Genomic DNA, 12,152 nt, shown 5'->3' on the forward strand with positions numbered 1-12,152 from the left:
GTAGAGTTCAGTGCTGAGGGGTGTGTGCAATGAGGGAGGAAGTTCTCCCCAACAGGGCTTCAGATGATGTCACGCCTGCTGGGGAACGCACCTTCCCAGTCTGTGGAGCTCAGCAAGACTGAGCAGAAAATACAGAACAATATCGAGGTAGAAAACTAAAAATAAATAAATAAATAAAGGCAGGTGGTTTATCATGATGGGGGGGGGGGAGTGAATTGGGAGAATTTAAAAATGTATCAAGCTCATCAAACATACTCTTTAACCTCTTAAAGGTGTACTCCGCCCCAAGACATCTTATCCACTATCCAAAGGATAGGGGATAAGATGTCTGATGGCGGGGGTCCTACTGCTGGGAACCCCGTGATCTCTCCTGCAACACCCCTGTGATCTGGTGGACAGAGTGAGCTTCGCTATGTGCCTGATGACTGGCGATGAAGGGGCCAGAGGATCGTGATGTGATGACCCCGCCTCCACATGACGGCAATCACGCCCCCTCCCATAGACATAGACTTGCATGGGGACCCCCAGGATCTTGGCTGCAGCACCCCGCTGTCCTTACTGCACAGAGCAAATTCGTTCTGTGCGTAATGACAGGCGATACAGGGGCCAGAGCATCGTGACGTCACCCCTTTGTGATGTCACGACCTGCCCCCTTAATGCAAGTCTATGGGAGGGGGCGTGACTGCCACCAGGCCCCCTCCCATAGACTTGTATTAAGGGGACGGGCCGTGATGTCACGATGCTCCGACCCCTGTATTGCCTGTCATTACGCACAGAGCGAGTTTGCTCTGTGCAGTAATGATAGCGGTGTGCTGCAGCCGAGATCCCGGGCATATAAGACATCCAGCAATTGCCCCTGGTTCAGACTGGAGCTCACCTCCTCATAAAAGCTGATCAGGTTAGTTTGATAGGACCGATCCCTCATAAATCCATGCTGATATGGAATCGTACATTTTTATTAAGATACTCCAAAATAGCATCTCTTAAAAAACCCTCAAACAATTTACATACAACGGAGGTTAAATTAACAGGCCAATAATTCCCAGGGTCACCTTTTGACCCCTTTTTAAATACTGGCACCACATTTGCCATGCGCCAGACCTGGGGAACAGTCCCTGTTACTATAGAGTCCCTGAATATTAAATAGGGGTCTTTCTATTCATTATTTAATTCCTTTAGAACACGGGGCTGAATGCCATCTGGACCTGGTCAATTGTCAATTTAGATTTTTTTGTAGACGGCACTGTACTTCTTCCTGTGTTAGACAGGTGACCTGTACTTCTTCCTGAGTTAGATAGGTGACCTGTACTGTGGACTTTACCTTATCTCGCTGTATTTCACCTGGCATTTCATTTTCCTTGGTGTATACTCACACAATGCAGATTCAATCTCTGTGATGTGGACCTGTAGGAAGGGAAGTCCTATTCCTGTGCTGCACGTCACTATGCTACATGCATCAAGTCACCTGAACTACTCACAATGTAGAGGTGGCTCCATCACTTCTATTATACTATTATTATAAGTATAGCTCAGTCTGCTAGCTCATATATCCAATACAGAAAATGGTGTGCGGGCTCTGGTGTGTCCTTAATATAAGGATACACTGGCGAATGTCTCAATTTTAACATCAGTGTTGAGGGTTAGCCAATGTCATTGTATACATCTACCACAGTAGTGCACCTACATTTCTGTATTGTATTATTCTAATTGTTACACATCCACACTGTTTATCTGGTGTAGGATTCTATTGTGGCACTTGTAGTCCACTGCAGGCATCCTCCATTGTATGCATTTTTATGCTGGGGATCGCCCTTAGCAACGGACTACAAGGGCAGGATCTGCTCCCCCAGTCTAAATGCACAACCGCATTTGGGGTTGAGCACCTCCAGCCTTTTGAGACCACGTTTTTTGTTGTTGTTTGATAGCTCATATATCCAACAAGAACTGAAAGGAAACTCACCATCAGAGTGTCTGCACCAAGAACAATGATTGCATGTCTCCTGCCCCCAGGATATGTACAGCAAAGGGGACAATTTATACTCCTTCACAATCCCCCAACCATAGCTTTGAAGGGAATACCTGTGCACAGGAAACCTGATCCTGAAACATAAAGAATGGCAGATCAAGAGAAGTGGGATTAATTGGAGACAATGCAACAAAAGCCCCGCGCATGCAACCGTACCCGTGTCACTATAAAGAGTCTGCAGGTGTAGAAAATTAAGACCATAAAGGGGCCATAAATGAAGGTTATTGACATTATCATGATAAGTTCTACCACTTACTAAAAGACTTTGTGAAGAATTTATCAAAAGCTTTTGTGTAGATTCTACAGCAAAATCACTGCAATCTTTTTTACACTAGTTTTCTGGTGAAAGCATTGCTAAATTAATAATTCCCCTCCTTAGCATTTTAATTACTGTTTAGAAGATCTTTGCTTGTTGCTATTGAAAGGATTCATTTATGGTTCAGATCAAGAGTCCTGTACAACTAACAAGGTGATTTATCAAAACCCGTGCAGAGGAAAAGTTGCCCAGTTGCCCATAGCAACCAATCACACGCTTGATTTGCTTTGATTTTTTCTTCTGAAAAATAAAAGAAGAGATCGGATTGGTTGTTATGAGTGACTACTTACCTTTTCCTCCACATAGTTTTTTATTTCCCCCAAGTTAATAAACTTTCCATGATACTATGAATAAGCTTTCTCTTACCTAAACCCATAAACTCCATTAAGGGCTACAAGGCAGGAAAGCAGTGAATTCTGCTCTGAGGGGACATTTTAATCTGTGCAGAACAGTTTATTCTATATTCTGTGTAGCTGGCTTGGCCCCAGAGGCTGCTGGAGCCCCACTTTTCTACTTGCACCTTTGTATTTCTTCAGAAAGAACATCACGTTACTCCTCCAGAACACATTGAGCATTAGTCATCACTGACAGAACACGATATTTCTCCATGTAGTGGACAGTGTAATCAATCGCTGCCTGACACCGAATACATGGAGAACCACAAGAGCCTGGGTCCGTGACACACAGAGAGCATTCAGTCCACAGAAAGGGACAAATCAGGGATAGAGTTAACTTGTACCCTGCAAGGCATGGCGTCAGGTACGTGATCTAAAGAACATTCTGCTTTTCATTAAGATTTCCCCATCACTTCGGGGATATGCAATGTCATGTGGGGGGCTACAGTCAAGCGATGGCTTCTGATGGATCAGCAAAATCATTGCGGTGACACAAGGGGGGTAGAATGGAAAGCTCCAGAGCGTGAGGAGCCAGCATCTTGTATTATAAATGGGGGTCAGGATTTGCCTTGGCTTCCCGCCAGCCCCCCTGCTTCTCACACACATGGATTTTGGTGACACTGGCCTCATTTTTCTTTATGGAACCCAGAAGATAAATGTTTATTTAGCTTCCGGTCTGAGCAATGGCTGACCCCCCTCCAAAGTCAATACTCCTAATCCTGAGGCACAGGAAATAGTTTCAATCCTCGGGTGTTTTTTCTGAGATACTACATCTATTACCAGTACACTGGCCCATACCGGTGTTATATATTACAGGACTTTTTTTTTTTTTTTTTGCATTGAAACCTCTGTGCACAGTTTGTGTGGATAAAACAGATACAGTTTATATTATTGGCGCCAGTCTGGCACACAGTATCACCAATGTATCACAAGGAGGTAATCCTTCATTAGCTCAATGGTCCCGAAATGTAAATATTATATATCACAGTGTCTTTGGTAAGGTCTTCCACTAGCCATAACCAAAAGGGAAAATCTTCCCATGGCACTTTTTTTTCATTTATGTCCCACTCTTATTTACCACAAGTGCGTCTCCGAAGGTGGAGGCCAGAGAGCTTAGGGGAGAAGATGCAACTGGTAAGTTCAGTGGGGAGATGGGGCTCGGGGGTTATCCAGGATTAAAGACAGCACCACATCTGTCCTCACGTCTGTTTTTGGAAGAAACTGTTTTTATATTCCTGGACAATTCATTGAAAGGCCTTATTGCTCATAAATGAGATGTAAATTAACCTCTTACGCCTCTACTAAATATTTCTGTAAATGTTTCAGCTATTTTACTATTTTTTTAGCAGATGTGTGGACATTCCTGCACAGACCTGCTCTGATCCCCAACTAAATAGCACTTCAGCTGCAAATAAAATTTCTCACTTCAGGATTCAGAAGCAGTCAACATGGATGGCCAAAAAGTGACCAAGATGATACAAGGAAAGTCATAAAAAATAAGCTCTGGTTTGGATTGTTTTGTATTGTTTGACCTCTTTTACAGGATGTGCACCATGTTCCATTGTTTCTTCAATATCCATATGTTAGCGTGCTTGTCCTACATTTTCTGCTTTTACGGCATTGATTATGTTGTCTGTCATGTGTATAATGGAAAATGTTTCTAAAATAAATACGATGAAAAAAAAACAAAAAACAAAAACGCATGCCTAGATTAAAAAAGTGCTCGTTCCCAATATGGCATTTCTGTGCAGAATTTCGACTCCCATTGCCAAGCTCCCATTGATTTTAATGTAATTTTGCTTCTCTGTCCACACATCAGAAGTTCCTTTGAAAACTCCTATGAGGAATTTGATACCAGCGGACGATTAACACATGTTCAGGCTTCTGGTGGAATCCATCGTCTGTCGCTTATGTCCAACTATTGATCAATAAAACTGACAAGTGTGAATGCAGCCTTACATGGGTTCTGTGCCTTCCTATGAGATAGTTGGAAGGTCTCCGCTTCTCCTGCACAACAGCAGAGAAGTCAGAGCTACATGTAAAAGGTTCTGGAGATTAACCCGGATGATTTTATGAGTCGTCTACATTCCAGACTTTAATGGAGCATAAATAGCAGTGCAGCCATGACAGATAATAACTTTAAATAAAGTAAATAAACCTCAGCCTGGAGTAGAAATAAAGTGATAAGAAGGCAGTTTTGTCTAACATTAACATGATCCGGCTTCATCCTCCCCTCCCACTTAACATCCCCAAAGGCAGCAGATTGCAATTTCTCCCCAACCTCCCCCCCCCCCCTCACACATCATAGATCACACTTATGTTCAGAATGATCCGCGGGAAGGAAAGGGTTACAGGACATAATTTTACAACCTTCTTAATCCATTTCAATTCAGGCTTGGAGCCAGGTCTCCAGATTTACTGGGAATTGGGAGGGCATATTTAATTACATATGATTTATAGGGCGAGGACGGAGGGGAGACTTGTCATGTATGGGTGCCGCTCAGGGACCATGGGGCTATATATCCTGACGATAGATAAACAGGTGGACTTCTCTGCTCATGTGTGTGTGTAAGATTGGAATAATCTACAGGACATCTGGAGGGCTTCCCACGAGGGTTCGAATGACTTTCAGCTCTTTCACCTATATTATGAACACATCACAGAACCACCATAAAATGAGTACAGACCTGATCTGTATAATTCATAATGTAATGATATGCATGAAGATCATTGAACAGTTCACGGGACTCTTGCTTACATATGACCTTGTTCACAAACTCCATTTTGCATTATTCTTTTTTAACCCCTAGAGGACACAGGGCGTACAGGTACGTCCTGCATCCCGTCTCAGCTATGAAGCCAATGCAGGAGCTGCACTAGCATCATAGACCTTGGGTCCACCATTAACCCCTCAGATGCAGTGATCAATACTGATCTATACTGATCTACTACTAGTGGATGACCTGATCTCTCACGACGTGACCGCAGGGATCAGATCAGCCAAGATGGCGGTCTCCTTATCTGCCTCCTGTCATCATCATGGGGTCGTCTTCTCTGGTCTGCCTAGATGGCGGACCAGAGAAGTCAAGATGGCGGAAGTAGATTGCAGATAACACTGATCAGTGCTATGCCTATGCATTAAAGGTTGAATTAAAAATTGCAATATATAGTCCCCTGAGGGGTTTAAACCCTTAAGGACCCAGCCCAAATATACCTTAAGGACTCAGCCATTTTTTTTAACATCTGACCACTGTCACTTCAAGCATTAATAACTCTGGGATGCTTTTACCTTTCATTCTGATTCCGAGATAGTTTTTTCGTGACATATTCTACTTTATGTTAGCGGTAAAATTTTGTCGATACTTTTTTTTTTTTTTTTTACTTTGAAGCTCTCTGCCTATAAGGAAAATGAATATTCCAAATAAATGATACATTGATTCACATATACAATAAGTCTACTTTATGTTTGCATCATAAAGTTGACAAGTTTTTACATTTGAAAGACATCAGAGGGCTTCAAAGTTCAGCAGCAATTTTCCACAAAATTTTAAAAATCAGATTTTTTCAGGGACCAGTTAGGTTTTGAAGTGGATTTGAGGGGCCTTCTTATTAGAAATACCCCATAAATTACCCCATTATAAAAACTGCACCACTCAAAGTATTCAAAATGACATTCAAAAGGTTTATTAACCCTTTTGGTGTTTCACAGGAATAGCAGCAAGTTGAAGGAGAAAATTCAAATTCTTCATTTTTTACACTCGCATGTTCTTGTAAACCCAGTTTTTGCATTTTTACAAGGGGTAAAAAGAGAGAAATTTTCTTAAAATGTGTAACCCAAATTCTCTCGAGTAAGGAAATACCTCATATGTGTATGTAAAGTGTTCGGCGGGCGCAGTAGAGAGCTCATAAGGGAAGGAGCGACAGTGGGATTTTGGAGAGCGAGTTTTTCTGAAATGGTTTTTGGGGGGCATGTCACATTTAGGAAGCCCCTATGGTGCCAGGGCAGCAAAAAAAACAAAACACATGGCATACTATTTTGGAAACTACACCCCTCAAGGAACGTAACAAGGGGTCCAGTGAGCCTTAACAACCCACAGGTGTTTGAAGACTTTACGTTAAAGTTGGATGTGTAAATTATTATTTTTTCTCTAAAACGCTAGTTTTCCCCCAAATTTTTTATTTTTAGAAGGAGTAATAGGAGAAAATCCCCCCCAAATTTGTAACCCCATCTTTTCTGAGTATGGAGGTACCCCATAAGTTGACCTGAAGTGCACTACGGGCGAACTACAATGCTCAGAAGAGAAGGAGTCATATTTAGCTTTTTGAGAGCAAATTTTGCTCGGGGAGCATGTCGCATTATGGTGCCAGAACAGCAAAAAAAAACACATGGCATACCATTCTGGAAACTAGACCCCTTGAGGAACGTAAAAAGGAATAAAGTGAGCCTTAATACCCCACAGGGGTTTCACGACTTTTGCATATGTAAAAAAAAGAAAAAACATTTTCACTAAAATGTGTGTTTCCCCCCAAATTTCACATTTTTGCAAGGGTTAATAGCAGAAAATACCCCCCCAAAATTTGTAACCCCATCTCTTCTGAGTATGGAGGTACCCCATAAGTTGACCTGAAGTGCACTACGGGCGAACTACAATGCTCAGAAGAGGAGTCATATTTGGCTTTTTGAGAGCAAATTTTGCTCGGGGAGCATGTCACATTTAGGAAGCCCCTATGGTGCCAGGACAGCAAAAAAAAAAAAAAAAAACACATGGCATACCATTTTGGAAACTAGACCCCTTGAGGAACGTAACAAGGAATAAAGTGAGCCTGAATACCCCACAGGGGTTTCAGCACTTTTGCATATGTAAAAAAAAAAAAAGAAAAAAAAAGAAAAAAAAGTTTCACTAAAATGTGTGTTTCCCCCCCAAATTCCACATTTTTGCAAGGGTTAATAGCAGAAAACTCCCCCCCAAAATTTGTAACCCCATCTCTTCTGAGTATGGAGGTACCCCATAAGTGGACGTCAAATGCACTGCAGGAGCGTTACAATGCTCAGAAGAGAAGGAGTCACATTTGCAAATTTTGCTGAAATGGGGGGGGGGGGGGGGATGTCGCATTTACTGCCAGAAAAGCAAAAAAAAATTTAATTTGTAAATACATTTCTTTGGAAAAAGGACATACCTCATATCTGGGCGTAGAACGGATCTCCGGGTGTACACTGGTCACGGAGGAACAGGAGGGCAGTCAGGGGCCTTGAGCTTCTGCCTATGGAGCCAGAACAGTGGGACTCCCCCTCAAGGGGCATTATATGGGGTACACTAATAACTAACAAGGGGTACAGTGGGACATAAAAGGATAAAACAGGTTATGTTCCCAGAATGATGACCCAGAGCATAGCCAAAACTAAAAAATATGCCCACCCCAAACCCAATGCTCTGAATCATCATTCTGGGAATGTGATGCGTGTGGCCGTCCCTAACCTGTTGCCTCAAATGCGCACCCACTCAGGTGGAGAGAGAGCGCTGCGCATTTGAGGCAACATAAAAATTCCCAGATGATAGTGACTCAGTGACCCATGACCCAGAGAAAAAAAGTACCCCCAGAGGTCTTATCAGTTGTTTTTTTTTTATGAGAGTTTTTTGGGCAATTTAGTGGTTTTATGGGGTTAAAACTTGGAATGTACTCTGGACTTGGTACATTGGGGTCAAATTATGGAAAATTAAAATGAAAAGGGAAAATGTAGTACTGCATAGAAGTGTGATACTCACTGAAGCAGTTTTTAATGCAGAGGCCCGGATGATCAGGGCAAGTGTCACATTGATAGGTTGTATCCTTCCGAATCCCCCTCCTGTTACACACTCTGCATTTTTTCTGGGATCGTCCCTTCTTTCCAGTGTGGGGGACCTCACCTGGAAAGTGTTAGCCTGGGACTATCCTGACACCTATAACTTCAGTTCCTTGGGAAGTCCGGACTGCTCTTTCGCGGTCAGCAAAGATCAGGACCTTTAGGACTTCTTCTTGGAACTGAAGGTATGTGCCTGTGTTGCCAGCTTTCTGGTACAGTACAAAAGAGTTGTACATGGCAACCTGTACCAAGTAGACCGCAACTTTCTTGTACCATACACGTGTTTTCCGCATGGCGTTATATGGCTTCAGGATTTGATCAGAAAGAGCAACTCCCCCCATATGCCGATTGTAGTCCAGAATACAATCAGGCTTGAGGACAGTTGTTGTGCTACCTCGCACAGGGACAGGTGAGCTGCCGTTACTATGAATAGTGGTCAGCATAAGGACATCCCTCTTATCCTTATACTTGACCAGCAACAGGTTTTCATGGGTGAGGGCACGGGGCTCACCCTTGGGCATAGGTGTCTGAACAAAATTTAGAGGGAGGCCTCTCTGATTCTTCCGCACGGTCCCACAAGCGGACGTCGATCTGGCAGCAAGGGATGTGAAGAGAGGAATGCTGGTATAAAAGTTGTCCACGTACACGTGGTAACCCTTATCCAGCAATGGGTACATAAGGTCCCAAACGATTTTCCCGCTAACACCCAGAGTGGTGGAACAATCTGGGGGTTCAATACGGGAATCTCGTCCCTCATACACCCTAAACTTGAGAGTGTACCCAGAGGTACTCTCACAAAGTTTATATAGCTTCACCCCATATTGCGCCCGCTTCGAGGGAATATACTGGCGGAAGAGGAGTCTCCCCTTAAAACTGATGAGAGACTTATCTACCGAGAGGTCCCTAAGCGGTACATAAGCCTCCAAAAATTTGGCCCCAAAGTGATCGATGACCGGCCTCACTTTGTAAAGCCGGTCATAGGTGGGATCACTTCGGGGTGGACATGCCGCATTATCTGCATAATGCAGGCATTTCCGAATGGCCTCGATCCGCTTCCGTGCCATGTCCATACTGTACAGCTGGGTCTGGTATAGGACGTCCCCGCTCCAGTACTGCCTGACACTTGGCTTTTTGACCAGGCCCATGTGCAGCACGAGGCCCCAAAATGTGCTCATTTCGGCTGCACTGACGGCGTACCATTCATTGGACCTGTCCAAAAAAGAATTAGGGTGGTGGGCGATGAACTGCCTGGCGTACAGATTCGTCTGCTCCACTAGGTGATTGACCAGGCTGTCACTGAAAAAATAACTGAAAAAGTCAAATTCAGTGAACCGAGCCATGTCAAACCGGATTCCGGAGTCGCCAACAAACTCCGGAATCTGTGGCCGATAACCCTCTGGGGGCCTCCAGACAGGTTCACCGGAAGGGGGCTCCGGTAAAATCGCCTGGAGGGTCGGACTCCTAGTACGAGCGGCATCACCACTCGCACTAGTTCCAGCCACTGGGGCACTTTCATGGTGGGTGCGTGGCCTCGCCTGGTGGCGTCTCCGCCGCCGAGCAGGAGTCTCATCATCACTACTAGATGATGAGGATGACGATGAAGAACACAGGAATGTTGGATCTTCATCATCCTCACTGACAGATTCGGAGTCTGAGCCTAGAAAAGCGTATGCCTCCGCTACCGAAAATGCCCGGTGAGCCATCGCCTTTTTCTACGGTGGCGGGGCGGGGGTGGCGGTGATGTATGTAGTGTGTGTGCTTGGTGTATACTATATATAACGATGTGTGTGATTAGAAATCACACACCGTTATATGAACAAAAATAAAACGCTGTGGCCCATTAAAAAATGGGGGGGGGCAAATGCAGCGCCCGGGTCAAGCTGGCACATTCGAGCAGCTTTGCCCGCTGACTGAACTCAGCTAATGGGCAGAGCTGCAAGAAGATGCAGTTAACCCCACCCACGCAGGCTGCTATTGGCTGGACCATCGTCCAGCCAATATCAGCGCTCCTGGGGGGGTGACGAAATCGCCACCTCCCCATAGATACAGTGGGTGATAGGGGGTGTATTGTACACCCCCGATCACCTTGTATCTTCGCGTCAGCGGGTCACACGTGACCCGTATGACCCGAATCGCGGCAGATCGCCAACGATCTGCTGCGATCGCCGACATGGGGGGGTCTGATGACCCCCCTGGGCATTTGCGCGGGATGCCTGCTGAACGATATCAGCAGGCATCCCAGTGCGGTCCCCGCCCGGCGGGGACCGAAATTCCCACGGGCGTATGGATACGTCCTGGGTCCTTAAGTACCAGGACGTCAAGGCGTATCCATACTCCCTAGGTCCTTAAGTGGTTAAAGAAGTGTAAAAGAAATCAACATACATGGTATCGCCATGTGCAGAAATGTCCGATCTAATAAAATATTACGTAAGTGATCTTGTGTTGTGAACGGTGTTAATGGGAAAAAATACTAAAGCCCAGAAATATACACTGCTCAAAAAAATAAAGGGAACACTTAAAGGGGTACTCCGGTGGAATTTTGTTTTTAAATGAACTAGTGCCAGAAAGTTAAACATATTTGTAAATTACTTCTATTTAAAAATCTTGATCCTTTCACTTATAAGCAGCTGTATGCTACAGAGGAAATTCTATTCTTTTTTAATTTCTTTTTTGTCCACAGTGCTCTCTGCTGACACCTTTGTCCGTGTTCGGAACTGTCCAGGGCAGCATAGGTTTGCCATGGGGATTTTCTCCTGCTCTGTACAGTTCCTGATACGGGCATCAAATGTCAGCAGAGAGCACTGTGGACAAGACAAAAAATAAATAAAAAAATAAAAGAATTTTCTCTGTAGCATTCAGCTGCTAATAAGTACTGGAAGGTTAATGATTTTTTAATAGAAGTAATTTACAAATTTGTTCAACTTTCTGGCACCAGTTGATTTAAAAAAAAAAAAAAATGTTTTCCATCGGAGGACCCCTTTAAACAACACAATGTAACTCCAAGGCAATGACACTTCTGTGAAATCCCACTGCCCACTCAGGAAGCAACACTGATTGACAATCAATTTCACATGCTGTTGTGCAAATGGAACAGACAACAGGTGAAAATTATAGACAATTAGCAAGACACCCCCAATAAAGGAGTGGTTCTTCATGTGGTGACCACAGACCACTTCTCAGTTCCCATGCTTCCTGCCTGATGTTTCACATCAACGCGAGCTGTGGCAAGAAGGTTTGCTGTGTCTGTCAGCATAGTGTCCAGAGCATGGAGGCTCTACCAGGAGACAGGTCAGTACATCAGGAGACGTGGAGGAGGCCGTAGGAGGGCAACAACCTAGCAGCAGGACCGCTACCTTCGCCTTTGTGCAAGGAGGATCACTGCCCGAGCCCTGCAAAATGACCTCCAGCAGGCCACAAATGTGCATGTGTCCACTCAAACGGTCAGAAACAGACTCCATGAGGGTGATATGAGGGCCTGATGTCCACAGGTGGGGGTTGTGATTATGGCCCAACACCGTGCAGGACATTTGGCATTCACCACAGAACACCAAGATTGGCAAATTCGCCACTGGT

The 12,152-nt window shown here is 44.4% G+C and overlaps 1 protein-coding gene across 4 annotated transcripts in view; it reads right to left on the minus strand.

The window, feature by feature from the left end:
* The window catches only part of LOC130295695 (uncharacterized), a 64,481-nt gene that overhangs the window by 24,394 nt on the left and 27,935 nt on the right, over positions 1 to 12,152 (minus strand). For all 4 annotated transcript variants that reach the window (XR_008848957.1, XM_056546717.1, XM_056546718.1 and 1 more), the window contains one exon: positions 1,961 to 2,100. Coding sequence is in view for 3 of the 4 variants with exons in the window: in XM_056546717.1 (XP_056402692.1) it covers positions 1,961 to 2,100 (140 nt within the window). In the remaining variant the exon portion in view is untranslated. The remainder of the gene's footprint in view (positions 1 to 1,960; positions 2,101 to 12,152) is intronic.

The sequence above is a fragment of the Hyla sarda genome, chromosome 11, assembly GCF_029499605.1.
Source record: "Hyla sarda isolate aHylSar1 chromosome 11, aHylSar1.hap1, whole genome shotgun sequence".
Taxonomy (NCBI): domain Eukaryota; kingdom Metazoa; phylum Chordata; class Amphibia; order Anura; family Hylidae; genus Hyla; species Hyla sarda.